Genomic DNA, 27,561 nt, shown 5'->3' with positions numbered 1-27,561 from the left:
TTTATCCACAACCAAAGAAAGCTCTCTATATTAGAAACGGTGATTTTTTACATTAGACTATTAATTTCTAGTATAAACTAACTGGTCGTGCTATCTACACATTCAATTTTACCTGTCACGCACTATATTAATTTGTGTCATTGATCTTCAATTCATTCGATACAATGGTCGAAAATCAGAAGACCCAGTGTAGTGCGAGCGGTAAAAAAAGGTGTAGATATAGCGCCACCCTAAACTGACATCCTATGCTCTGTCTTCTTTAATTTGCCCTAAAAATTTTACACTCCATGTGCCTCTGATTCCATCGAGGAAAGCTGCACACCTATAACCAATTCTTTCATACAACTTTCAGCCTATTTACAAAAGAAAGCAGCCACGCCGATGCCGGAGCAGAAAATACCGGCAAAGAAGCCACACCGGTGCTGTGCCAATGCAAAACATAAAGGATCCTTGCTTACAGCAGAATAGCAGAAAACCATAGAACCATTACGATCTCTATTGTCTTTCGTTTGTCTTACGGGCCAGACTCTTGTGCCCAAAAGGCGTCTGGATCTGGGATATATACAGAAGGATCTTCGATTTCCAAATTTGCTATATGCCAGTCCACAAACCGCGCTTGTATTAACTTCAATAGCAGGAGAATCGTTGGCAAAAGCCACCATTTATCATCATCCCTGAGACCACGCACAATTCAGAAGGAAATATACGTCACATTGATATGTAACATACAATGCACATATGAAGAAGATAAAAAGAATACTATTATGCAGTGGAAGAATACTATTCACGCCAGAGATTGATCAGTTTTTATATTCTATGCGCTACCAGCATAAAACCATCAGTGCAGTGAGAATATTCTTCAACTTCCAAGACTTCGACACAGTTTGTGCAGCTATGTGAGTAATAAAAAGTCCAAAAAGGAGAACCGTGTTGTGTGATTAAATTTGTCTTCTCAAAATTTTCACTCTGTACCATAACCAAGCATGAACAGTCTTTTGGATGCCTTTCTATGCAAATACAATGGATGATTAAACTATTTTCTGTTGGTCGGTTTTGGATCTTTCACAACGTTATCACATTTAAGGAACTAAGGCTAAACATGATTGCACCCAACGGAAATTTAACGTCAGCTCATTTCTAAAATTTTTAGTGGTTCACCAAAGTTGAGCAGAACAAAGAACTCTTCATGCTCTACAAACAGGTGAATATGGTAATGGCCACGAACCACAGACGAATTGGACTCGTCACCTTCTAATATTGAATCGATTATACTAATTTTGTAAACATTCCCCTCACCTTGTCCTGGGCCTCCTGGCTATGCCAGTGCAATCAGAGTTGTTATGGATAGAAATATTGGTCCTAACTACATAGTTTCCTGTCCCCTCAATAATGTTGTATTTGAAAAAGATTTGCAGATGTCCTATGAACTTTAGAGACCCAAATCAATATAGCCTGGTGAAGCACGAGTCTTTCATTTATCGCGTAGTTATGGAAGTGATCTTAATCCGCAAGGAGCATGATAAGCAATCAGGGTAAAGCAGAAGTTTTCACAGAGACATTAACATGCGTAACAAGGAATCTGACTATTAGTTTCAAGATAGAATGAAGTTGAGTTGAGGACTCACCTTCTAGTGTTCCATGTATCTGACTTGCCAGGTGGCCGGAAAAAGGAAAATCCATAATAAAAAATGCCACACATTAATGCGACCACCTGCAGAAGTCAAAATTGATTATATGATTATTAGAATAATACTCGACTGCAGAAGAACTGAACGCTAATACTTAGGCTCAGACTTGCATCACAGTAATTTTTAATGTGTATGTGTACATAAAAGAAGATATGCTATAATTAGATTAAGATAAAAGGAAAGCCAGGAAGCATCTCACGAAACAAAATTTGCACTCTACAAGGGATGTGACATAGCTCAGTGTCTCATTTATAACCATAAGTTGGCCTAACTTGCGATAGGGATTTCAAAAGGCAATCCCGCTAAACCATATTTCAAGCTCTGAAACTCACCACATTAGAAAGGGATGTAGCATTCCACAATGCATATACACGAGCAAGTGAAGCTCTTCTAAGTTCCTTGCTGAATAAAGCATTTAATCCAGCGAGGAAGGGAGAAAGCAAGGATAGAGGTAGTATAAGCAATACAGCAAGGAAAGCCCCCAGAGATATCCAGTAGAACTGAAGCAACATAAGAAGAGTGACAGAAAGGTCTGCTAAAAGCATGAAACTTATCAGCAGCAACAGGGTGTCCTGCAACATGAGTTTTATTAGGTCTTGAACAGCGTCGAGATTCAGCCTACATTTAAACACCATAGAGGACCTATTTGAAGTACCTGACGACCAACAGGTCTTGTGTTGTGCAGTAAGAGAGAAAGTGGAAACAGGAAGTCCCTTTTATAATCCAAAGATTTCAAGGTAGTATGATTTATAAGACCTCCATTAATTCCTCCAGTTATCCTTTTAACAGATAATGCATGACCTACCAACGGCCAACTTTGCTGCATCTGCTTAAGACATTTTCTTGTACATGCAACATTAGACCTGAATTTTGATAGACGATGAACAAAGTAGTCAATAATCAACTATACTAAACAATAGATACAGGGTTTAGAAATTAATCATGTGAGCATTATAAGGGTTCTAGCAGGCTATTTACTTTATCTCCAAATGACGTCAGTTACTCGGAAGTTTACATCTACAAATGATCAAATAAAAAAGGAAAATAAAAATTCATTGTTCCCTCCATATCATGCCAGTCGTACTAGTTTGATAAAATTTCCAATGAACACTGACATAATTGAATGGCATCATCCTGATCTCACAATTGTACTTTTCGTTACTTCTCAACATGAAGATTTATTTCTTTGGTCCCACTATTTTTTCCTTCCCAGTTCTTGGTGGAGGGAGAATTTCTTCCTTTCCAAATCAAAGTCCAGTGTTGGAATCTATGTTGTCCCACATCCTAGCGGCTTAAGCTTTTGAGAATTTAAACAAATGATTTTATCACGGTATCACAGTGGAGACCCTTGTATCAGACTCAACAACCATCCCCTCACATTTGTCCAGACTCAGCCGTTTTGTGGATCAGTTATATCAGGTCATGCGCAGCATGCCTGGCCAAACAGAACATGTCTCGTGATAACTTGCCCATGCAATATCATGTTACATTTTAAAGCTTTCAACCAAAACTAATCGGCAAGAAGTGGAGAGGTCCAGGCTCTTATATTTATTTTATACACAGCTTATGATTCCAGATGTAGGATCTTATTTATGAACACATTGTACTTTCAGTTCCATTTTGTTTTCGAACTCTCAACTAAAGGAAAACTAATCTATTACCGTGTTCTCAACTTCAAATCAAACAAAATTTTCATATAGGTAGATTAGACAAGGAAAATTAATATCTTCATCAGAAACAATCAGTCTGAAAGGTTCAAAGGTTGCATCTTAAATTGGTTGTGGAAACTCAAAATGGAAAACGGATAATCCCATTATGTGTTTTGAAACATAAAAAATTGGTGATCCAGTGAGTGTGTTAGCAATCAACAGATGCTCTTGAAAAAAAAAAAAACAAAAAAAACAAAAGTGCAATTGCTCAAAGTTACCTTGGTAGCTCGTTACCATTTCTATCCCCCATATCAGACTGGTGCACACTTTGAAGAGGATAATCCCCAACGACTACCAATATCCCCAGCTGATAATAACCAGTAGCTGTTGCTTGAAACCATCCAAGTTCAACTTTAACCCCATGAAATGCAAGTTGAGGGTTTGCATGGCTGTTTATCCAATTAATCACAGGAATCAGGTGAGAACGAATAGATCCTTGCCTTACCATCCTCAACTGGGCATTCAAACCAGCCACCAAATGATTCCAAACAGTTTCTGGAACATGCTGAGAATAGAATGACATAATTTACATCAGATATAGATAACAAAAATAATGATTATATGGTTACTTAAGTATCATGTGAATCCACAGACCTGACCAAGGAGGTTGGTCAACAACGTATCATTGTGAAGATTATAAGGTGACATATAGCTGCCATCACCACCAAAAATTATGCACATGGGAAACCTTTTCTGTATGATTGATACCATATCTAGACGCTTCTCATCACCACCGAGGAAAAAATCAATATATGCCACCATTAAGTCTGGTGTTGCTCCAACCTGCATCATTTTCAATTCTGAATATGAGAGATAGAAAACATAGACCATTAAATAGCTAAGTGCCAAAAATAGAAAAATGAAGAACCAATGAAAACCCTATTACACAAAAAGAACCAAAATGACCAACGAAATTTGACAAAGTAGGAAAGGAAGTGCAACCCGTTTACTCATTCATAATGAGACCTCGACAGAACCAGTTCATACACTCAATGTTTGTTTCAACGCCTTGAGAGGATGTTTTTTTTTTTCATACGGTTCCTCTCCTAAACAATCTACATAATCGAAGAGACATTGCTCCACAAACATCTACTTTTGTCTCCCCTAAGCCCCCTTCTAATGCACTTTTTTTTTTTTTTTACGTTAAAGTGAAGTCAGTAGAGGAAAGATCCTATTCTATTAGTGAAAAGGAACAGGTAAATTGTGAATGCAGTTCCATTACAGACTGAGGTATAACTAAGTGAACTTTGGAAACCTAATAGAACCTACAATACTTGCTTTGTTGTTCACTAGCAAGGATTTGCAGTTAAGTAACTTGATGATCAATTCAAAAAATCATCCCACTATGATTTTATGATACACAAGCAGACTGATAGAAAAAGCGGCAGATCCAGATAACAATGTTCCATGACATGTAAAATGTGTTATAATTGCCTGACAACCTTTTCTATGGTCCACATAATAACCTGCTAGCTGATGGATTTATTTTATTTTCGTTGGTAAAAATTCTCACATAAAATGACCACTTGGGAGTTGGGATATAATCCTTGTGTGATTTATTTTCATTTCCAGAGATCGTACCATTTTTTTTTGTTTCAGCAGTGAATGATAACTTTCACTAATGCTTGAGCTTGATCGATCCTAAGCTGATAAAGGGATGAATCTTGCTAAGAGTTGAAGACAGAAATCCGAGTTTCACATTACATTACAGATGGATGCATCAAGAAAGATAAACGAAAGATCCGCACTCAATTAATGATGTTAAAGGGCATCTGTAAGTTGTCTACTTCTGAGAGCTCGAGCAAGTTCCACAGAAGGTGTTGAAATCTTTTTGGATTAAATTTTCTTTTTTTATTTCTAAATCTGGTGAAATGAGCATCCAACTGAGCGGAACAGCCAGCATTAGTCTCTAACGATCACTAGAGGTTCGCCAATCTTGAAAACCTACGGAGTATGTATATGAACTATGAAGCTTGAAAAGAAATGATTCATATAATAAATGTAATTACAAAAATACTGGTAAGGATGTGTAATAGAAAGAGTAAAACCTTCATCCCTTTGTACAAGGCTCGTGATCTGCAAGACCGAAGGCATGAATGGTCATATTCTGACTTCACATATTCCTGAAGGCGGTGAACCTTATTTCTTTGCCGCCACTGTTTCCAGGACCAGGAACAAGGATATGCAAGAACTGAAAGTATACTATGCACAGACCCTTCCCACCAATCATATGCAGCAACAGAATTGATCTCATCAATAAATCTGTTAAATGCATCTTCGTACCTGTACCAAAAGTAAGGGTTGAAAGTTGGAACACAAATAAATAATGTAATTTAGTAGACAGAACAACGGAATGCTAACCTAAGTGGTGCTTTTAATTCAAGACTTACCTTGGACCAACAGTTAACTAGTTATAGTAGTTTTAAGAGAGAAATGTGTTATTTACTAAAGCAAAAAGTCCCGAGAGAAAAAAAAAATCAAATCAAATGATTAGAACATGTTTCAAGTGTACTGATACCAATGGGCAATACCCACCCCAACCATAATCCCAGTATCAGATATACCAACTCAAAAGATCAACACCGCATAAAAATTATGGTGTTGTATGGTCTCAAAGTTCAGTTATTTTCTTACACAATTTCAATGACCGCACTAGGTGGAGAGTATGGAAGATGCCATGGTTCTCTGAAAGTATTTGGACCCATAAAGTACATCCGATGAACATGGCTTTGAGTTTCTTCAACTCTGGTTCCCCGCACCTAAGTTATTATTATTTACGGAAAAAACACACATAAATAGGTCAAAAATTCTGCAAGTCAATAAAATCGTCTCTGATAAAAAAAAAGGCATAAAAATGAAGCGATACTTGTGTATACCTCAGATAGGGAAAGAAGATAGGGTAAGTGATGATGACTGTGCTGTTCAATTGAACCACCCCTCTGGTAAGAACAGGTTCCAACAAATTTGATTCTCAATGTACTTAACAACAGAGCAAGAATCCCCAAAATGCATGACAGTAAAATTGCAAAAGGCCAGGGACCCCCAAAGGTATACAAAAGCTCCTCAAGAGGTGTATAGCATTTTGGCATCCTATACTTGTCTGATACACATTTATAGGGACATGATGGCTGAGTCACCCCACCTGCAGCAAGTGTGCACGATTCATGAGATGAAAGCCAGCATTTAAAAAGAAAGATCATAAAACAAAAACTCCATTGGTAAATTTGGGAGGAGGAGTTTTTTTTTTTGGGGGGGGGGGGGATGGGTTGGACATGGTCATCATAGTACCTCGCACATAGATAAACTCAGAACGACTGGGAAGAAGATCAACAGAACAGGGAGTACAAAGATGTGAATCGGAGCCATCAACATTTTTGAATGAGCCAACAGGACATTCCTGTAAAAGAAATCAATGCTCAAAATCCTTCAAACAAACCCAAATTGATCAATAAACCTCTGATTTCTATATATAGAATCTGCAACACTGACACTCAGCCCAATTCTGTCCAAGGGTTCAATCAATTCTTTTATGATGTCTTACCCAGAAAAGGAAGGGAAGGGCAAAGATTGTTGAAAAGGAGTCCAAGAAGAAGTCAAGCTTGAGGCCGAGAAAAGCCCCTGCTGCTTTCCTTTCTGTTATAGTGGTTTCTCTGAATTTATTTGTAGAATAAAGCTAGTCGTGTCAAGGTGGTGTGTTTCTTAGGTCCAAGGTCAAAGACACAACAGATGTGAAATCCAATTTTTTTAAGCATGTCCAATTGGTTTAGGTTGGGTTCATATGAAAGTGCATGGGGTTTCCATCATTTGTTACGACAAATAAGAAAAGGAAATATCAATTACAAAAAATGCCACATGAATTCCTATTTAAATAGGTTGAGGCACATATCAAGCAGTCCTCTTTTAATTCCTTTTTTTATTTGGAAATCTAAGGTTGCAACCAAGGTTAGGTTTTGGCTTGGTTGTTGGTACACAGGAAGGTTAACACCTGAGATTTTCTCCAGACACAAGCAATAGTTTGGGGGAGAATGCACTGCGTTTTCTTCTCTTGCTCTTTTAGCTCGAAGTTACAGCTTTTCATAAATGGGATAAAGTTTGTTCAGAGGTGGCAAAACACTGTTTTTCTTGGTTTGGTGAGAATTTTAAAGTATTGGGTGGTGGATAAAGGCTTAATACATATGGGATCATATGATGATGTAGATTATTAGAGCTATTTGGACAGAAAGGAGTCAGCAAATCTTAGAAAATGTTAGAGAGTGGAAGTGGAGGAGATATGGGAGAAGGTCAAGTATTGGGCAGTGCTTTGGTCTTCTGTCTCTCCTGTCTTTAGGAACACATCTCTATCTGATATTATACTAGGATAAGAAAGCTGTAGTGCCATGATTAATTTTGGTTTCTTAACTTAGAGACAGTTTCTCTTACGAAATAAAATTTCATTTGTTTCGTTTAAAAAGAAAAGAAAAGAGACAATATCAAATAAAATTTACCTTGCAGAAGGTGCCGTATAGGCCCTTAGGGCATTTTTTTCCAGTGATAGTGCCATCATTTCCATGACAACCTCCATCATCCCCAGCACCTCCACTAACAGACACCACCAAGAAAGTAAATGCTGTTACTGGGTTTTTTTTGTGCTATACCTTACTAAAAAAAAGAACAAAGAAAACCATTCAAGAAACATTGATTCCAAGATGAAAATTCTGAGCTCAAAGATGCTTAAACCAATATGCTGCATGTAGACCTGAATGGAAACTTAAAAGATAACATGTAATATTGAAAACAGAAAAGCATGTTTTAAAACACTTTTAGCATAGCATATAATAACTTCCACATGCAGCGTATTGGTTTTAGCATAGCAAATTATTTTTTGTATATGGAGTTTCTGCATTTTATGAGAGGCCCCACAGAATCTGGCATTAAAATCATGCACAGAATTTGGGTGTAAGGAAGTGATAGTGATGTTTTCCAAGAGTATCAGAACAAAAAGCTGGAAAAAACACACAGCGTACTGTGTTAATTAACCATTTGTCATCCAAAAAGGATATTCAAAGAGTTGAAAGCAGCACCAAGTGTACCAATGTGCAACTTATGTACAATATAAAGACACTAAATTTTACCTGCTGTTAATGGAGCCACTTATACTAGCAACCGGAACATATTCATCCCCAAAATCTATCTTAGACCAATGAAAATGAACTCTTCCACCCCCACCTCCACCTCCACCCAGCGGACCACCTTTGCCCCCAGCAACGGATAATGATGAACTCTGTGTAAGTAATCTAAGCTCCTGAAGGAAAATAAGGATTGTCCCTCCTGAGCCTCCACCAAGTCCGCCAATCGAAGAACCATTACCCTTTATAGCCGCTTTATCAAAGCTTTGACCATCAGCACTCAAAGTTCCAAAGACATCAAGCCTTAAGAGTGGCCACTGGATGGACCCCATGACTGACAAGCATGAGATTGATTGTAAATGAGATCCAAGTACAGTGTCAAATATATCTAAACTATTAATCCATAACTTCAGCCTCTTGGATCTTGTATCAACAGAACAACACCAAATTGCATGGCGCTACAATACATTAGTCCCACTAAAGAGGGTTCTGGGAAGGCATATCTGGTTATGGTCCCAACATTTGACATTTTTATATTAATTGACTGTTAGAAAAATATTAATAAGGTTATGCTGAACTGTGCAAGATCTTTTACTGTTGCAAAATCTTTGTTACGTCGTGGGTTAACAATAACTTTATATCCTAACACCACACGCATATACAGGACTCTTTCACCGCCTGAGCCTAACACATAAATTTCAGCGTCTGTTGGCAAGTTGCAGTTGCATGGATTTGAACTGAAGATCTCACGAATACTATGAAAAATTGCTGGTTTACCTCCATTCTTAAAAGAAGCTAAGATGTGGGCACAATTTAATCTATACTATAACACTTACCAATCATTCCCCCTCCAACCACATTCCCATACGACGGATTCGGACCCTCAGCTCCACTCCCCAATTCACATGGGAGATCTGCATTGCCATATTCATTACCACCATTGCATACCCTCCCATTAAAATATCCAGAGCCCCCTCTTCCCCCATGTCCAGCACCACTACCAGCTCCATTTGAATAGTTTCCACTTCCAATACCTTTACTGCAACCTGAAAAACATGGTTTTGATTTAGTTAGATGCTTAAAAGATTGCACATCTTAGTTCCCGAATAAACTCCTTTACCTAGTTCTGATGCAGTGATCAGGCCATTATTATTAACAATAATAGTCCTTGCCCTGTGGATGTGAATAACACTTCCCTTCACAATGCCATCTACAAGAAGATCCTCAACACGACATATCTGTAAAATGTTAGCAAATATTATTTTAACAATAAAAATGAGCCTACAAGTTGATACTTCAAGGGGGGTAACCAACTGGTAAGAAAAAGTTATTTCATTAAAGAGTTGAAGCCGGATATAGAAAAAAGTAACCAAAAACAAAAGTTTTGGTATTGGAAAAACTCATGGCCAGCACCATAAGACCATAAATGGAAGTCTGTACAAACTTGGACCAGTGTCCTGCTTTTAAACTACAGGTAGAAAATATAGATAGATAGAAAGAAAGAAAGAAAGAAAGAAAGAAGAGACAGGAATTCCTCTTGCAGGTAAAAAATAACATTATGATTTATGATTTAAACTTAGTAACTAATATGGTTCCACCCAGGAAAGATTAGATTCTGTATAGGAATTAATTTCCTGTGACTCCTATCCAAATGACTAGAAATCTAAGCATTCAAAAAATAGAGACTTCTAACCTTACAAAATAACAATAAAACATGCATAAGAAAATAAACAACAATTAATATACAGCAGATATCGCTGAAAATGCATTAGAATCTCCATGTATCTCTAATAAAATTCTGCCTCTTACTTGAAGTGAAAAGGAAAGCGTATAATTAACATGGCAATCATCTGGTGGAGTAATCAAATCCAACGGGCATGTTTGACTCTCACACAGGGATTTTGTTACCCTACAAAATTGGATTCAAAACAAATATTCATAGAACTTCTCAGGCCAAATAAATAAGAAAACGTAAGCTGAGAGCAACAATACACTAAACTTCATACTCACACATTTCTGCTAGCATCATCATCCAATGGAGCCTGAAGTAAAGAACCAGCACCAACCTGTTGTAAGAAGCATAAAAAGTTGTAAGGCGGTTTGCCAAATGGAATTCAAGAGTTTCACATCCATAGAAAAGAATGTAGCAGAAGAACTGCATACAAAAATATCCACTTTGGTCCGAATAAAGGAAACAAAATGGAGCACTAGGGTGAAAAAACACACATATAAAGTTAGTAATAGCAAAAATGTCACAATCTAAAAGCACTGAAAACAAAAACTTCTCATAGGTTCTAGATAGGGCCAAGTGTCAATACCACATCTTATTTAAAACAAATATCATATAGGATTGATGTGAGGATGATGACGATGTTGATAACGATGACAACAACGAGATAATGTATACTTACAACAGAATCAATAGGCAAACAGGATTGATTTTGCAAATCTATGAGCTCTTGCTTTTTCAAATTAGAATTGCACTAAATTTTTTTTTTTTTTTTTTTGAGAAGAAACGATGACACTAAAATATTAGAAGCGAACTTTTAGAACATGATAGAAAGAAAGTAGTAAAATAATTTCATGATACAAGTTTATCCACGAATGGCTTACTGTTATGTTATAAAAGAGAGACAAGGAGAGTCGCTGGGCTTTTATTGCATCACCATGGCCAGTCAACTTCAGTAGTCCCTGACCATATACACCCAAGTTTGTATTTGAACTGATGATAGAGTTATGCTGCAAAACACAAAGCACCAACCCAGATTTTCAATTCCAACAAAGGTGAAAGGTATAAGTGCAAGTAATTTAAAACATAAATTAGGATGAGGTTCAGACAATCATACCCTCAGAACAATCAGATTCCTGACTTCAAGAACGGAAGCAGTAACAATGGTATTTCCACCACCATCTATTTGAATTTTGGAGTTCCACATGAGTAACATCTTGACAGAAACTCTAAATGCACCAAAAACCTTCATTTTAATTTAAACAAAGAGAAAGCTTCACTCAATTAGTTCATGAACAACACTCATGAGTCAGCTTATAATACACAAAATCTAAAAGTGAAAAAAAAAAGTTCTAATGAAACTACATATAGAAGTTGGATCCACCTTGGTGTTCCGCCTAAGAAACCAATTCTATTCCTTTTGACTTTCTTGGTCGGGTACCGTAAAAAGTTATGTTAGCAAAATTTTTAAGTACCATTAAAAAGTTTGAACTTGAGTTTAGCCTCATCTTTCTAAGGCAGCTTGAGCTTCGGTTCGAGCCCCTTCATAGAGGTAATGGCTCAAGCTTAATTGAGATTAGATCAACCCAAGCTCAAACAAGCCAGATAATGAACCTGTCTTGGCTTTCTTGGCTTGTTTTCATCAAGGATTTAAACTCCAGACAATTGCTTGTAATTCAATAGAACATTCTATTTACGAAAATGAAATGTTCTAATAGTTGCTTGCCTTTATGATGGAATCACTCATCAGAAGTTCTTCTGCAACAAGCTCAAATTCTGAAATTGGATACTCAGACAGTCCAAAGATGATGCTGCCTCCACGGTATAGACTGATTTGGCCTCTCACCTTTCAATCAAAGAGGATGTATTCATAAGTTCAGTGCATGTATCTTCTGTCCTGAGTGTATAAAATAAAGGAATCCACTTATACTAAAGTGGAAATAAATACACGATAAAATGATATACTAGACACAAGCTATGTATTCATAAGTTCAGTGCATGTATCTTCTGTCCTGAGTGTACAAAATAAAGGAATCCACTTATACTAAAGTGGAAATAAATACACGATAAAATGATATACTAGACACAAGCTTCTTGAACAAGTCTATGGACATGCCATAGTACCTTTAAGATGAAAAAACAGGTGCCTGAATCAAGTCTATATAACAGGGGAGATTCCACAATGAAATATTATGAAGCCAGATTTTATGCATTATTTAATTGTCACACCACCATGGGAACAGAAATATTTTTATAAAAACAAATAAATTGTCACATGAAAACTAATTAATTACTTGAGAAGACTTAAAATTGGCAACCTGAACTCTGGTCCAAAGAAGTGGAACCAACACTTTTGCATTATTCTCCACAAAAACATGCGACCATAACGGTCTGGTAGGAAAATCGAGCAAAGGGGTTTCAGTTTCTGTTGTGATATTGTCATTTCCAACTCTTAAACTAAGTAAATCTGCATTAAAGTATGTGCCAGCTGCTCCTGCATTCCCAGGACATCCAATACTCAAACCACCTGACATGGAAAAAGCATAATAAATTCAAAAGCTCCATTTTTTTTTTAGAAAAATGCTTTACAAAAGCAAACGAATAGTTTTTCTAGAAATAATCAATGTTGGAAACTAGACATAAGCTTGTGTTTGTGAGTCTTTATAAACACTAGACGCTTAGAAACTGAAAAGTTTATTACTTGAAAGTACGTATAGCAATTAATAGAATAACACAGATATGCTTTTTATCATTAAAAAGGAAACAATTTTATTAGAAGCAAACTAGTACAGACAGTAAACAAATGTCCACCAAGAACCAGTTATATACAGATTATCAAAAACAATACTATAATGGTAACGTTATCCTACAACGGCCTTCCAATCTAGAAAAATAGACGACAGAGAACAATGAACAACCCATGTACTCTGATGAATAGAAGCCCAAAGTGAAGTCAACAACCTCGCCCTTTCCCACACAGCTATTCCTCCATATGTTTTAAGGACGTACTTTCTGCATCTTGAAATCGGGGGAAACAAGGATACCCTCGTAAAGGGCATATTTGTAGTAGTGACATCCCCCTATTATTGTTAAAATATTTGTATTGTGGTAGGGCTACCCCCTTATTATTTGTTAGAAAATTTCCTATTGTAGTAGTGCCACCCCCATATATCAACATAAGGCTCTGCCTCTAAAAGTCATACCATTAGGGGCAGGGTGCGTTATACAGTGGTGCCTGGATATATATTGGAGGCAACAAGCTACAAAAGAAAAGTGAGGCCGAAACAACCTTAGTCAGGAAAAGTTTTTACATCTGTCCGATAAACAATACAGATTGAAAGGTCTTATACGTATACTTTCTAAGGTTTCACATAAGTTAGGACTTTTGATCTACTTTCTAGTAGATAGAACAAAGTATATGTAAAATAACATTACCACATTATGAACAATTTCTTGTATGCAACCATTCAGATGGATAAATTTACAACTCTAACATAAGAACCAAACATTTAGAAGTTTAAAAATTTTTGCTCTATCTACCAGATAAAGATGTCTGAAAAATGGTACAAACCATGCACAGTGACCGTTACATCTTCTTGTATGCTGTAGCAATCAAGTGAGATTCTTCCACCACCACCTCCACCCAATCCTCTTCCGCCAGCAGCACTTACAGTACCATATCCCTTCCTGTGGACAGGGCCAAAATGCAAACAATTGAAAAGAATCAGAGAAGTTAATTTAGTTTGAATGCATTCTTTGAAGTAAATAAATGCATAAGCATATCAACATTCATCTACCAACATTCTCAAGAAAAAACAAAATGAAAGAAGGCTAACAATAAGAAGAAAGAATGTTAATCCTATAAAGGTTTTGATGAACTGTTCATCATTATGGAAATTGATAAATTTTAAATTGAAGGTGAAGTGAACAATGAACAAGAGAAACAAATTGTTCAGTGTCCATGTATCTCTATAAAAATGCCAGTGGATAAGCATTTTCAGCCTTGTTGAGGGAAGGGCATGCAAAACTGGAAGGTGGGAACAGAATAACTTTTGAAAAGTATAAGGGCAGAGGTCGAAGATCTGTGATATAGAGTGAATGTTCCGTCATCCTTATGGCCATCTTTCCCTAAACACTTGACTGACATTCACGTTAGTCTAACTCACATTGATTTGGCTGAAATTTTGTAGTGTGTGTGGTTTTCTCTGTTTTGCGCTTCTTAGTTTCTCTTGCCTAGGTCAACTATTGTCCTCTATGAACTTTCTTTTCCAACCCATAAAATAATAACAAATAAAAAATGTATCGACCAGCCCTTAAACAGTTTTGTGCATCATCCACACCAAAAGTAGAAGGACAATATAAAAAGTATCTACTCACAACTTTACAGCATGTACAAAAATACTTCCACCAGATCCTCCTCCACCAGTAGTCCCTCCGTCCCCTCCTTCTGCAGTTACAGACCCATTTATATATACCATATCCTTGACTAGAAGCTTGACACGTCCTCCACCATTCCCTCCAAATGGAATTTTAGTAGATGTACCACCACCCTTGCTCCCATAACTCCATGGCTCAGACAATGTTGACCAAGTATAAACATCACCACCCCAGTAACTTGTCTGATTATTTTTCAAGCAAGAAGCACCTCTGCCACCATGCCCTCCACCACCTCCATCATAGCCCACTGGAGTCCCACTAGTTTGAGAAGGCGGCAATCCACCCAAAGATGTTGTATTAATATAAGAGTTGTATTCCATAGTCAGATTTGCCGCCGAAAAAACTACAGAACCAGCAACTATTTCTGCAGAGTGACCAATTTTAACATTTCCTGACATATTAAATGTAATCATGCAGCCTTCTATTGGACACACAATTGATACATGAGGGAGAATCTCCAAGTTTCCAGTCCCACGAATGTAAAGGTCAGAACTTAAATACGAGTTTGAGTTTAGCAAGCATGTAGTACTGAATGATCCAACACCCTCCAGGTCCTCACAAGATACTTTATCTTTCAACGGGGATGATGGCATTGGGATCTTGTAAGTTGAGATGCTTCTTTGAAAACCATCTATTATATCTGAGCTGAGATTATGCAACCAGTCTTTTGAAACAGCTCTTGCACTTCTGTACTGCCCTGAAGTAAGAGAAAGGGCAGATATGCAAGCATGCCCCGCCAGAATGCAACACCAAAGGTACCATTTCATTTGTAAAGGAGACATTACCACTAAGAGTGATGGAATAATTTACTCTGTCATATGCACATAGATTTAACATAAATGTAATTTTTCAGGTCAGCTTCAGCAGGCAGTGGTAGTTGCACAGAAAAATATCAGGTTTGTCAAACCCTCTTCATGAACATTGCCACTTCTCCATTAACATTCAATGTTGTCCTGCAACTACAGCCATCAAGTTAAAGATGACTTTGTATCAAGGAATGGAGAAATCAAATAAACATAGGAAAACAAACCAATAATCAGACTACAGGGTACAGGGAAACACAAAACAAAAAGGACGATTTAAAACTCAACAACTAAAACAGCAGCTTCGAGTTACAAAACGTCTAAGTCTTGCAGCAGCCAAATCCTTGACCCACCGAATCAAGAACCAGTAAAACAAGCACCACCTGATGGAGATAACTCAACAACAACTCAATAATATAACTTTTACTCCCTTTTCTATTGTTGAGACTTGAGAGCGAGACTTCAACCTGGGTGGGCACTAAATAAAACCGCACGAAAACCGCTTCAGCTAATAGTATCTATTTTATCCCCTTTTCTATCTTAAAATAACTTCTTCAGTCTCAAGCCTAGTTGATCAGAATGCATATGATAATATCTAAATATTATGTTGGCATAATCCTTTTTAAACCCACACTTTCAGTTACTGCCGCTTCTAAAAACATTATTATTATTATTATCAGTATTTTGCTTTTTCTGTGGAGTAGTTTGATATTTTACTGCTACAAAATAAGCTTCTATGTGCCCAATCTACCTTCCAGGCCGTTTTCCATTTAAAGCTGTTCAGCAGAATCTCATAATAACGCTAGACGTCTGTTGCTTAGTCTGTAAGAGTCATCCCTAAACCCGAAAAACTGATGTAAATAGGAAATTGGAAAGTTCTTCCAGAGTAAGTACGACACGGATGAGACACCAATCACTGGAGGGGCCTAGGTTCTAAGGAAATTCCTCCAAAACACTAATAACAACAGGGAGTTTCTACGAAACAGTCCTTAATTACCAAACAAACAAAAAAACATTGTATAATTTTCTGATATTTCTAAGTGGCCGTTTAGTATCCCAACTCCCTACAAGTTACACAATAAAAAGCTAAAAAGAATCCTTGACTATCCGTTAGATTCCACAAGTGATTTGCATCAAAAACACGAGTGCCCAATGCAATGACATGAAACCAAATTGAGTAAATTTCCTAAAAGACAGTTTTAATCACGTACAAATACATTAGTTAGTTTACGTTCAACCCCACTAGATAAACACTTTGTGCGTAGAATACTAGAATGTCATACTATTAAGAGAAAAACCTTAGTATGGAACAATTCATTTACATTCAAAGACTCTTTAATGTATTTTCAACACCCCGTCCTTTCGAAAATACCAGCCCCATTTTACCATCCAGATATCATACTAGTCTTTCCAATTTAATCCCGCGCCGCAATTACAAGCTTCATTCATTGCCCCGAAGGAAAAAAGCACAGTAATGGAAGAGAGCTAAACAATCACTCACATATTCAAGAACACATACACACACAAATGCAATCACTCAAACCAAGTGAACGAAGAAAACAGTGGAGATAAACGGATTCGGCGTTCCATGATGATCTGCCATTTCAGCTTCTGGACTCACATTTATACAATAACTAGCAAAATCAAGCAAACTAAACCACGAACAAAAAACTCCGAACACATCTGTCAATTCAAGAAGGAATCAAACAATTCAAATTCCGAATTCAGTCAGCAGAAATAGCATGAGAATTGTACCGTTCGGGCGGAAGAGAGAAGGCAGCAGACGAAAATTCCCAAAGCGCTGCGAAGGAAGCTTCGCTTTTTCTTTTTTCTGCGCTTTGCTTTTATTTACTGTTTTTAATTGGATTGTTTGTTTTTCCTTCTCTGTTTGTTTGTTCTTGTATTTATTTACAACCGTAGAGAGAGAGAGAGAAAGAGAGAGGAGAGAGAGTAGAGTAGAGTGTAGAGTGGGAGAGTGAGTGAGAGCAAAGTCTGTTACGGACGAGTCCGAGGTCTCCACGGCGGCAGAGGCTCTCTTCTCCTCTCCCAAAAGCTACGTTTTGTTAGCTGGACATTTATTATTATTCAATACTTTTTTCCATATATTTTTAATTGTGATGATGTCCCGTCATTAGAATTATCTTAAAAGCATATAAATTTTAAATTTTAAAATTTTGTCTGTCAAAAAAAATAAATAAATAAAATAAAAAATAAAAAAGACTCCACAAAGTCCAATTTTTCTTTTTTAGATCAATCAATTTGGCGGGATATCATGCCAAGTCCCATTTTTGTGCTGACTTTGGGGCATGATTTGATTTGATTTGATTTGATTTTAGAGCATGTTTATTCGTAATAAAGTTATTCACTAAATGATTTGAAATTAAAAATGACGTTGATTTCAATTAACTGTTGACGTTGTTTTCGAGAAAAATAAAGATTTTATGTGAGGAATTTTTATTTTGGAGTTGGTTACAATACATATATGTAATTAACACATTTGGGGTGTGTTTGTTTCACATTCTTAGGTGGGACTAGACTAAACTAATTACTAGTGTAGTCTCATGTTTTGTAGGCACATGAATTAGGTTTAATGAGATTACACATGACTTGCTTGGATTATCTTGTTCGCTAGGAGTTCTTAGCCAAAACTCTCAAATTATAATTGGAGTTTTCAAATTTCAACTTTTTCTGCATTCTCACTATTGTTTCTTCATATGATCAACACCTCTTGATCTCTAGTATTTGTCATGAAGTGGACTTGACATAAATTTCAAAAGACGAGATCCCTTGCCCCCTTAACTTTCCCTAATCTGTTGAGGCGGGGTTGAGTTTCAGATTTGACTTTAGCTTTGCTTATAGCCATGCCCTGTTTTCTCCATTCCCTTGGCTCTGATGGAGCATATTCTAATTGGTTCTCTATTGTTATTGTCTATGCATATGGCTCGGTTTATTTTCTAAAAGCTTAAGTCTATAGTGTTTCTTTCTGTTCTTTTTCTTTTTTTTTAAAAAAAAAAAAATTGGAAATGTTGATGTTTCTTAATGTGTTTTGGTGTTGTCTTTGATGAATTTTGCAGTTGTTGTAGTGTAGGCAGATAATGCTTCAGTTTCGTATTTTTAGTTTTCTTCCTTTAGAGGCATCTAGTCCTTACCGTTGTGTCATCGTGTTTTATTAGTCAGGTATTGTTTCCTATTAAAAAATTGAAAAGTGAGAGAAGTTGTTCATTTATGTCTTTCCTACTTTCTTTTCTGGCCATGATACTTGGTGTTATACATTTCTTGATGATTTCTTTCATACAAAATTTATAAAAATAGAGTTGCATGCCATGTGTAAGTTAGCAATTAGGGTCATGACTCTGAGTTCTTTACAAAGGAAGATACTCAACTTTGCTCTGTTTTATTTTCCTTGCTATTGCTTGATGTTTTATTTTTGTTGTTGCTGTTTGATGTTTTTCTTTCTCTTTATATCGTGAATTCTTTTGATCTAGTTCATTTTATAGCATAATTACTTCTTTTGTCAATGCCTTTAATAATGGAGATACTATATATATCATGTCTTCGTTTTTTCCCTTTTTTTTTTTAAGTTTGAATAGATATGGATCAAAGGAAGCTTTTAGTGATCTTTTGGTTAGAGATGTCTCATTTAGAGACAATTACTACTTGTATGATTCTTGTGTTGATAATGCTAAAGGCCAAACAGAGACATGCCAAAAGACGCGCTTTGACTGACCATTCACTTGCTAGACGAGATATTAGTTTGTGTTATCTGGATGGTATAATAAGGAATAGTGATACTAAATACGTCAACGAATTAAGAATGGATATAAAGACTCGTGGTATATTATGTGACATAATTTGTCGAGATTGGAGGGTTAAAAATGATAGTTTGGTGTCTTTAGAGGAGCAGCTGTGTATGACCTTACAAATACTAGCATATTATACTAAGAATCATAGTATTGGTGGTAGATTTATTGGTCGTGAGAGGCTATAAGTATGTATTTTAATAGTGTGTTGCAAGGAATTTTGCGATTACAAAGTATCCCACTAAAAGCTCATCAGCATATGCCTAGTGATTCTACGAATCATAGGTGGCGATGTTTTAAGATATGTGTGTTAATGATAATATTTTATTTTAGTTAATACTTTTTTATGCATATGATTGGTATTATGCAAAATGATTGGATTGCAAATTATTGGATGTAATTCATTTTAGCGATTGAATATTATGCAAAATGATTGGATTGCAAATCATTGAATGTAATTCGTTTTTATTGATTGAATCTTATGCAAATTGATTCATTTTATTATCCTTTAGTACTTTCAAATATTTGTTGTTTAGGTATGGATAGTGACAATAATTTGAATGCTGCTCAAGAGCCGAAAAGAAAGAGTCGTAAATGGGAAGTATTTGAGGAAGAAGCATTGCTATCTGTTCTTGGGGATTTTGTTACTAGGAAGCACTGGTGTGACACAAGTGCTTTCAAAGAAGGTACTTTGCTTGTAGTTGCGAAAGCTGTCAATGTTTTATGTCATAATTCAAATATAAAGGTTAGTCCACATATTGAGTCAAAGTTGAAGAAATGGAAAAAAAACATATAGTCTAGTCCTTGACATGACAAACACGAGTGGATTTCTATGGAATGCTGTCAAAAAATGCATTGAAGTTGACAGTGATGAAGCATGACAAACTTATGTGCAGGTTCATATCCTATATTATTTACCGATTAGTTTTTTCTTGTAGCTCTATTTTTAACATATGCTAAATATTAATATTGCTATGTTGATATAATCTTAGAAAGATAAAGATGCTGAGGGATGAAGAAGCACACCTTTTCCATTGTATGATAGATTTACATATATATTTGGAAAGAATCGTGCTACAGGTAATGTTGTCGAAACCCTTGCTGAAATGATGGAGGAGCAAAGCGAAAATGAGGTTGATGCAAGTGATATTGGAAATAAAAATGATGTTTCTCCAATGAACCAGCAAAGCAACCAATCTACAAGTAGTCAAAGAAAGGAAAAGAAGCATGAGAAGTTTAAATCATGGAACCGAGGTAATTATCCATGGACTGACAGAATTTTATGTTGAAACTGTAACTGAAGCTATAGTTTGAGGTACTGCAGATCATAGTGACATAGTTAACGAACTTAAAGCAATAGGTCTTTCTCCTATGCATCAAATTGAGAATCGACTCTTATTCTAAAAGAAAGAAAAAACCACAAAATGTGGGAATGTTCAAGTCAAAAGATTCCGAACTCAAAAAAGCGTTCGTCCAAAAGCTTTTAAGCGACAAAGCAAGCAAATGATTATATTATGTGGTGCCTTTTGATATGGATTTTATTTTGCTAATTGTACAACCTTAGGTTCTGGCTTCCAACTTAGTCTTGCACTATGAAATATTTTGCCTAATGTTGACTAGTTTTTTGTGAATCATGGAGATCTACTTTTGAATGATAATATTGTAGTTAGCTATTGCAAGTATGTTGCAAATTATTGTAACTAGCGTATATTGTAGTTATTGTAAGTATGTTATTTGGTTTTTGATTTGCTGGAAAGCTGTTGGCTTTAATGGAAGTTTGAAGCAAATCTAGTATAAGGTTGTTTGCCAGTTTACAATAAGCAATTAACTTTTTTATTCATTTCTTTTCAAACTTGGTGTCTGGATTTCAAGCTAAACAATTAAAAAAAAAAAACAAAACAAAAATGATAAGTAGGAAGCATCCAAAATTATCTTTTTATACAAGCATTTGTACTGTTAAGTTGATGACAATTTATGTAAAAGAGCATTTAAGGTCAATTTCAAGCTGGACAATTAAACAAAAAGAACATAAATAGAAAAAAAAAATAAACAAACATTCACATTCCAACATCAAAGGACTTTTGAGTGTGTTTAGGGAAATTCCAGTATCAAAGAACAAGAAAGGGTTGAGTCTCACTCTCATCCAATATTGTTAATCTTGATAATTTCTTTAAAATACATCAATAATTTAGTTCCAGTCCGAGCATGCACCAAAGTTGTGACGACCCGTCCCTAATTTCTGTATAATTTATCCCCGAGTGTGTAAATTGACTTTTATGCCCTTGTTGGCAAAGTGACGTGGATGTACTTTTCCTGTTATCATGGTTAAATTTTATTCGTCATTACGAGTGTGCGTTAAATTATTCAGCGTTAAAAACACTGTTTTTGATGAGGTACGGTCGATTTCTTTTGATTTCATGTGTACAAACCTTATCACTTCTTTTCTTTAAAAACTGACCCATGCCTTACTCACTTTTACCAACCAATTAGACTTTCCCTCAAATCCCTCACAACCAATCAAGTCTTTTCCCTCATTTCACTCCCACCAATTAGAAATCACCCTCATTTCTCTCCCCAATCAGATTTCATTCTCACTCTCTCTCTTCTCCTTCTCTCTCCCTCTAACCCGTACTTTACCCTTCTCTACAACAAAAAAGAACAACACCAAATCTTCACAAATTGAACCAGTGTCCACCACCACCGTGCTCCACTCGACCTCACGAACATAACCATACCAACCGATCACAAGTTGGTTGGTCTTGCTCCGAAGAGTTTCAGGCCGAGTTGCAAGGTTTTAGGATATGGGGAAGATTTTACACAACTCCTTAGGGTCCCTAGACTAATTTTGGGGTCGAGTTGATGTTGAAACCAGCAAGTTCAAAGAGTCAAAGTTTAGGCCGAAAGCTTTCGAGGCTTTTTCAATCCCTTTCCATCCACCTTTCAGACTTTTAAAAGGTACGATTTTGTTCTCCTTCTCACAAACTTCAAATCCATATAAATTGCATGGAAAATGGTTGAGAAATGAGCAAGTTATGAAGGTTTGAAAATTTTCCAAAAATAGGTGAAAATCCCCAGTTTCTGACGAATAAGACAGCGGCGGACAGTAAAGGTCACCAGAGAAGACGACGAATATTTCATCAGAGTTGACGGAATATTCCTAACATCCGTTAGGGTTCTGTCAGGCACGTGCTGAACGTGGCCGTGCATGTGGCCGTGGGTTGGGCGGCGCGTGAGGGCACATCCTGCCTTCGGCTAACGAGTGGTTGACATGTGTGGGTCTATGACTTCAAGTAGAACATTTTTGTATATTCAAACCTTTTATTTGAGCAAGCTATGGGGAGTTTTTCCTAGTTTTTTCGTATATGTGTTAATTAAGTAAATTTCCTAAAAGACAGTTTTAATCACGTACAAATACATTAGTTAGTTTACGTTCAACCCCACTAGATAAACACTTTGTGCGTAGAATACTAGAATGTCATACTATTAAGAGAAAAACCTTAGTACGGAACAATTCATTTACATTCAAAGACTCTTTAATGTATTTTCAACACCCCGTCCTTTCGAAAATACCAGCCCCATTTTACCATCCAGATATCATACTAGCCTTTCCAATTTAATCCCGCACCGCAATTACAAGCTTCATTCATTGCCCCGAAGGAAAAAAGCACAATAATGGAAGAGAGCTAAACAATCACTCACATATTCAAGAACACATACACACACAAATGCAATCACTCAAACCAAGTGAACGCAGAAAACAGTGGAGATAAACGGATTCGGCGTTCCATGATGATCTGCCATTTCAGCTTCTGGACTCACATTTATACAATAACTAGCAAAATCAAGCAGACTAAACCACGAACAAAAAACTCCGAACACATCTGTCAATTCAGGAAGGAATCAAAAATTCAAATTCCGAATTCAGTCAGCAGAAATAGCATGAGAATTGTACCGTTCGGGCGGAAGAGAGAAGGCAGCAGACGAAAATTCCCAAAGCGCTGCGAAGGAAGCTTCGCTTTTTCTTTTTTCTGCGCTTTGCTTTTATTTACTGTTTTCAATTGGATTGTTTGTTTTTCCTTCTCTGTTTGTTTGTTCTTGTATTTATTTACAACCGTAGAGAGAGAGAGAGAAAGAGAGAGGAGAGAGAGTAGAGTAGAGTGTAGAGTGGGAGAGTGAGCGAGAGAAAAGTCTGTTACGGACGAGTCCGAGGTCTCCACGGCGGCAGGGGCTCTCTTCTCCTCTCCCAAAAGCTACGTTTTGTTAGCTGGACATTTATTATTATTCAATACTTTTTTCCATATATTTTTAATTGTGATGATGTCCCGTCATTAGAATTATCTTAAAAGCATATAAATTTTAAATTTTAAAATTTTGTCTGTCAAAATAAAAAAATAAAAAAATAAAAAATAAAAAAGACTCCACAAAGTCCAATTTTTCTTTTTTAGATCAATCAATTTGGCGGGATATCATGCCAAGTCCCATTTTTGTGCTGACTTTGGGGCATGATTTGATTTGATTTGATTTGATTTTGGAGCATGTTTATTCGTAATAAAGTTATTCACTAAATGATTTGAAATTAGAAATGACGTTGATTTCAATTAACTGTTGACGTTGTTTTCGGGAAAAAGAAAGAGTTTATGTGAGGAATTTTTATTTTGGAGTTGGTTACAATACATATATGTAATTAACACATTTGGGGTGTCTTTGTTTCACATTCTTAGGTGGGACTAGACTAAACTAATTACTAGTGTAGTCTCATGTTTGATATGCACATGAATTAGGTTTAATGAGATTACACATGACTCGCTTGGATTATCTTGTTCGCTAGGAGTTCTTAGCCAAAACTCTCAAATTATAATTGGAGTTTTCAAATTTCAACTTTTTCTGCATTCTCACTATTGTTTCTTCATATGATCAACACCTCCTGATCTCTAGTATTTGTCATGAAGTGGACTTGACATAAATTTCAAAAGACGAGATCCCTTGCCCCCTTAACTTTCCCTAATCTGTTGAAACTTTCCCTAATCTGTTGAGGCGGGGTTGAGTTTTAGATTCGACTTTAGCTTTGCTTATAGCCGTGCCCTGTTTTCTCCGTTCCCTTGGCTCTGATGGAGCATGTTCTAATTGGTTCTCTATTGCTATTGTCTATGCATCTGGCTCGGTTTATTTTCTAAAAGCTTAAGTCTATAGTGTTTCTTTTCTGTTCTTTTTTTTTTTTTTTCAAATTGGAAATGTTGATGTTTCTTAATGTGTTTTGGTGTTGTCTTTGATGTATATTGTAGTTGTCTTAGTGTAGGTAGATAATGCTTCAGTTTCGTATTTTTAGTTTTCTTCCTTTAGAGGCATCTAGTCCTCACCATTGTGTCAATCACGTTTTATTAGTCAGGTCTTGTTTCCTATTAAAAATTTGAAAAGTGAGATAAGTTGTTCATTTATGTCTTTCCTACTTTCTTTTCTAGCCATGATACTTGGTGTTACACATTTCTTGATGATTTCTTTCATACGAAATTTATAAAAATAGAGTTGCATGTCACGTGTAAGTTAGCAATCAGGGCCATGACTCTGAGTTCTTTACAAAGGAAGACACTCAACTTTGCTCTGTTTTATTTTCCTTGCCATTGCTTGATGTTTTATTTTTGTTGTTGCTGTTTGATGTTTTGGTTCTCTTTATATCATGAATTCTTTTGATCTCGTTCATTTTATAGCGTAATTACTTCTTTTGTCAATGCCTTTAATAATAGAGATATTATATATATATCATGTCTTCATTTTTTCCTCTTTTTTTTAGTTTGAATAGATATGGATCAAAGGAAGCTTTTAGTGATCTTTTTGTTAGAGATGTCTCATTTAGAGACAATTTATGCTTGTACGATTCTTGTGTTGATAATGCTAAAGGCCAAACAGAGACATGCTAAAAGACGCGTTTTGACTGACCATTCACTTGCTAGACGAGAGATTAGTTTGTGTTATCTAAATGGTATAATAAGGAATAGTGATACTAAATGCGTCAACGAATTAAGAATGGATATAAACACTTGTGGTATATTATGTGACGTACTTTGTCAAGATTGGAGGGTTAAAAATGATAGTTTGGTGTCTTTGGAGGAGCAGGTGTGTATGACCTTACAAATACTAGCACATCATACTAAGAATCATAGTATTGGTGGTAGATTTATTGGTCGTGAGAGGCTATAAGTATGTATTTTAATAGTGTGTTGCAAGGAATTTTGCAATTACAAAATATCCCACTAAAAGCCCATCAACATGTGCCTAGTGATTCTACGGATCATAGGTGGCGATATTTTAAGATATATGTGTTAATGATAATATTTTATTTTAATTAATACTTTTTTATGCATATGATTGATATTATGCAAAATGATTGGATTGCAAATTATTGAATGTAATTCATTTTAGCGATTGAATATTATGCAAAATGATTGAATTGCAAATCATTGAATGTAATTCATTTTTATTGATTGGATCTTATGCAAATTGATAGGAGCATATTTAGGCGACTTAACTGGCTTATTCTTGTGCATTTATGCTATTATTTCTTAGTTAATGTTGCATTACAACTCAATTTCGTGTGTTTGTAGGTCCTATGGGGTAAAGTATCAAGAAAGGGCATTTTGGTGCATTTTGGAGCGATTTTGGACACTATGTGGATAGCTTACATATGGGCCAACATGGATGGACGAATTTGGACTTCAAGAGGCTAGAAATGTGATAAGAAGAGGAAGGAATAAGCTTGGGACAAAGTGGATAAGGTAGGAGCTCAAAAGAGGAAACATTATCCAAAACATTATCCAAACCTTATCTCATCTTATCCTATCCAAACCTTATCATGTCTTAATCCTAATTGCATGGGGACCTAAATGGATAATTCTAGAACCTATTTCTAGAAGAATCCTAGTCTAGAAGGCCCAAATCAGCCACAAAACCTATTTTCTCTAGAAGCCCTAGAAAAGTGGCGCCCCAAACTATTCTAGAAGGCTTTGCCTTGCCTTGCAAGCCAAGCAAACCTCTCCCCCAAATCAGCCGCACCTTCCTAGGCCCAATGCCTTTGGGATTCTGATTTCTAAGGCCTAATCCTTGTGTATTTGGGTTTACAAATCCTTTTATAAAACTATGTGGGCCAAAACCTCCTCGTAAGTGGATTTGATTCACCTATAGCCGAATTCTAGGGCCCTAATCCATAAAATCTGCTAAGTGTAACCCTAATCTACTTAACCCTAGGACTATATAAACCTAAATTCAGCCAAAAATTCGTACCACACCCTATGCTAGACAGAAAACCCTTGTGCCGCACCTCCATTCTCCATTCTTGACCTCCATACACCTTCCTACACATCCATACACCTCTGCCGCACCTTCCCCACCATAATCAACCATCCTCCATCCCTCTAAACAAGGAAAAACCATCCAAAACCACCAATTCCAGCACCTACACTTTGTGCCGCAGCAAGGAGGAGGAAGAGGAGCCAATCTGTGCATCGAATCCATCTTGGAATTGCTGAGCATTTAGGTGTACTCTTTCTTATGATTTCAATGTTTAAATTCAATACTTTTTGTTGTGCAAGCATGAGGAACTAATCCCCCCTTTGGCTAGGGGGGAATTTCGAAACCATGGTTGTATTTGCATGATGATTTGATTACTTTCAGTTGCGATTTCATGAATGATGAATTCAATTTACTTATCTATTTTAATTAAAACTTGCTTATGTGTATGAATTGAGAGTGCACGCTTGATTTGCATGCATAAACATGATGCTAGGGTATGAGGGAACTTCACCTAATCGTTGGGAACTTATATTCATGAGTAGTTAAGATTGTTGGTCACAATTATGATAAGTGAATTCTTGGCATAAGTATCATGCGCTTTCATAGTTATGAATGCCTCGTCAACACCTATGATTTCCATAGAATCTAATGATCTTTGATTGTTTTTCTATTATGCGCTTTCATATAGAGAACTTTTAAGGAATAATTTGATTGCAATGCGCCAATTCCATTCAATTCAATGACCTAAGGGAAATCTGAGAGTTAATTTAAGCGTACCTAATTAACTTGGGGTGTTGAGGTTAATAAATTCATTGATTAAGCAACTGGAAATTGTATTATGTGCAAGTATGCCATGTGTGGAGAAAAACCTCCTAGCCATCTCACCATCCATTTAATTCCACCAATTTCGTCCAAATCTGCCTAGTTTACATATTTGTTTTGTTTTGTTTATTTTCGTCCAAAACCAAATCCCCAATTGTCTTAGAGTGTCTAATTGGTCCAAATA

The 27,561-nt window shown here is 36.3% G+C and overlaps 1 protein-coding gene and 2 long non-coding RNA genes across 4 annotated transcripts; 1 reads left to right on the top strand and 2 right to left on the bottom strand.

Annotated features, from left to right (window-relative positions):
• On the bottom strand, positions 1-17,539 carry LOC103961081. Of its 2 annotated transcripts, none has more exons than XM_048591538.1 (23): positions 17,227-17,539; positions 14,609-15,627; positions 13,803-13,918; positions 12,550-12,758; positions 11,958-12,077; positions 11,349-11,477; positions 11,116-11,241; positions 10,513-10,568; positions 10,312-10,411; positions 9,623-9,740; positions 9,339-9,548; positions 8,509-8,836; positions 7,882-7,975; positions 6,686-6,794; positions 6,274-6,539; positions 6,032-6,156; positions 5,446-5,680; positions 3,992-4,180; positions 3,616-3,902; positions 2,344-2,551; positions 2,021-2,260; positions 1,626-1,711; positions 1-674 (listed from the first exon to the last, which is right to left on the bottom strand). In XM_048591538.1, exons 2-23 carry the CDS (start codon positions 15,448-15,450, stop codon positions 515-517), a joined length of 4,353 nt encoding a protein of 1,450 aa, XP_048447495.1. In that variant the 5' UTR covers positions 15,451-15,627; positions 17,227-17,539; the 3' UTR covers positions 1-514. The 2 variants fall into 2 exon arrangements, with proteins under 2 accessions (XP_048447495.1, XP_048447496.1); XM_048591539.1 differs by having other exon boundaries at positions 14,609-15,621.
• A 4,229-nt stretch (positions 17,540-21,768) lies between these two features.
• On the top strand, positions 21,769-22,624 carry LOC125480608. The gene is made up of 2 exons (XR_007260949.1): positions 21,769-22,226; positions 22,333-22,624. It is a non-coding gene; the product is annotated as an uncharacterized LOC125480608 (long non-coding RNA).
• A 144-nt stretch (positions 22,625-22,768) lies between these two features.
• Positions 22,769-23,526, bottom strand: LOC125480609. Its single transcript, XR_007260950.1, has 2 exons — positions 23,224-23,526; positions 22,769-23,152 (listed from the first exon to the last, which is right to left on the bottom strand). It is a non-coding gene; the product is annotated as an uncharacterized LOC125480609 (long non-coding RNA).
• Between the last annotated feature and the right edge of the window lie 4,035 nt (positions 23,527-27,561).

This window comes from the organism of the source record quoted next, unplaced genomic scaffold, assembly GCF_019419815.1.
Source record: "Pyrus x bretschneideri cultivar Hongxiangsu unplaced genomic scaffold, Pyrus_bretschneideri_v1 Contig34, whole genome shotgun sequence".
NCBI lineage: Eukaryota > Viridiplantae > Streptophyta > Magnoliopsida > Rosales > Rosaceae > Pyrus > Pyrus x bretschneideri.
This window is presented reverse-complemented; position numbering and strand designations above follow the sequence as displayed.

Excerpts from the sequence above, each read along its gene's own strand:
- LOC103961081 (XM_048591538.1), bottom strand. The coding sequence starts at position 15,450 with ATGTCTCCTTTACAAATGAAATGGTACCTTTGGTGTTGCATTCTGGCG. Across the intron at positions 12,759-13,802 it reads TGTAACGGTCACTGTGCATG|GTGGTTTGAGTATTGGATGT; the intron begins GTTTGTACCATT and ends TTTCCATGTCAG. Across the intron at positions 2,552-3,615 it reads AATGGTAACGAGCTACCAAG|GTCTAATGTTGCATGTACAA; the intron begins GTAACTTTGAGC and ends ATCAAAATTCAG.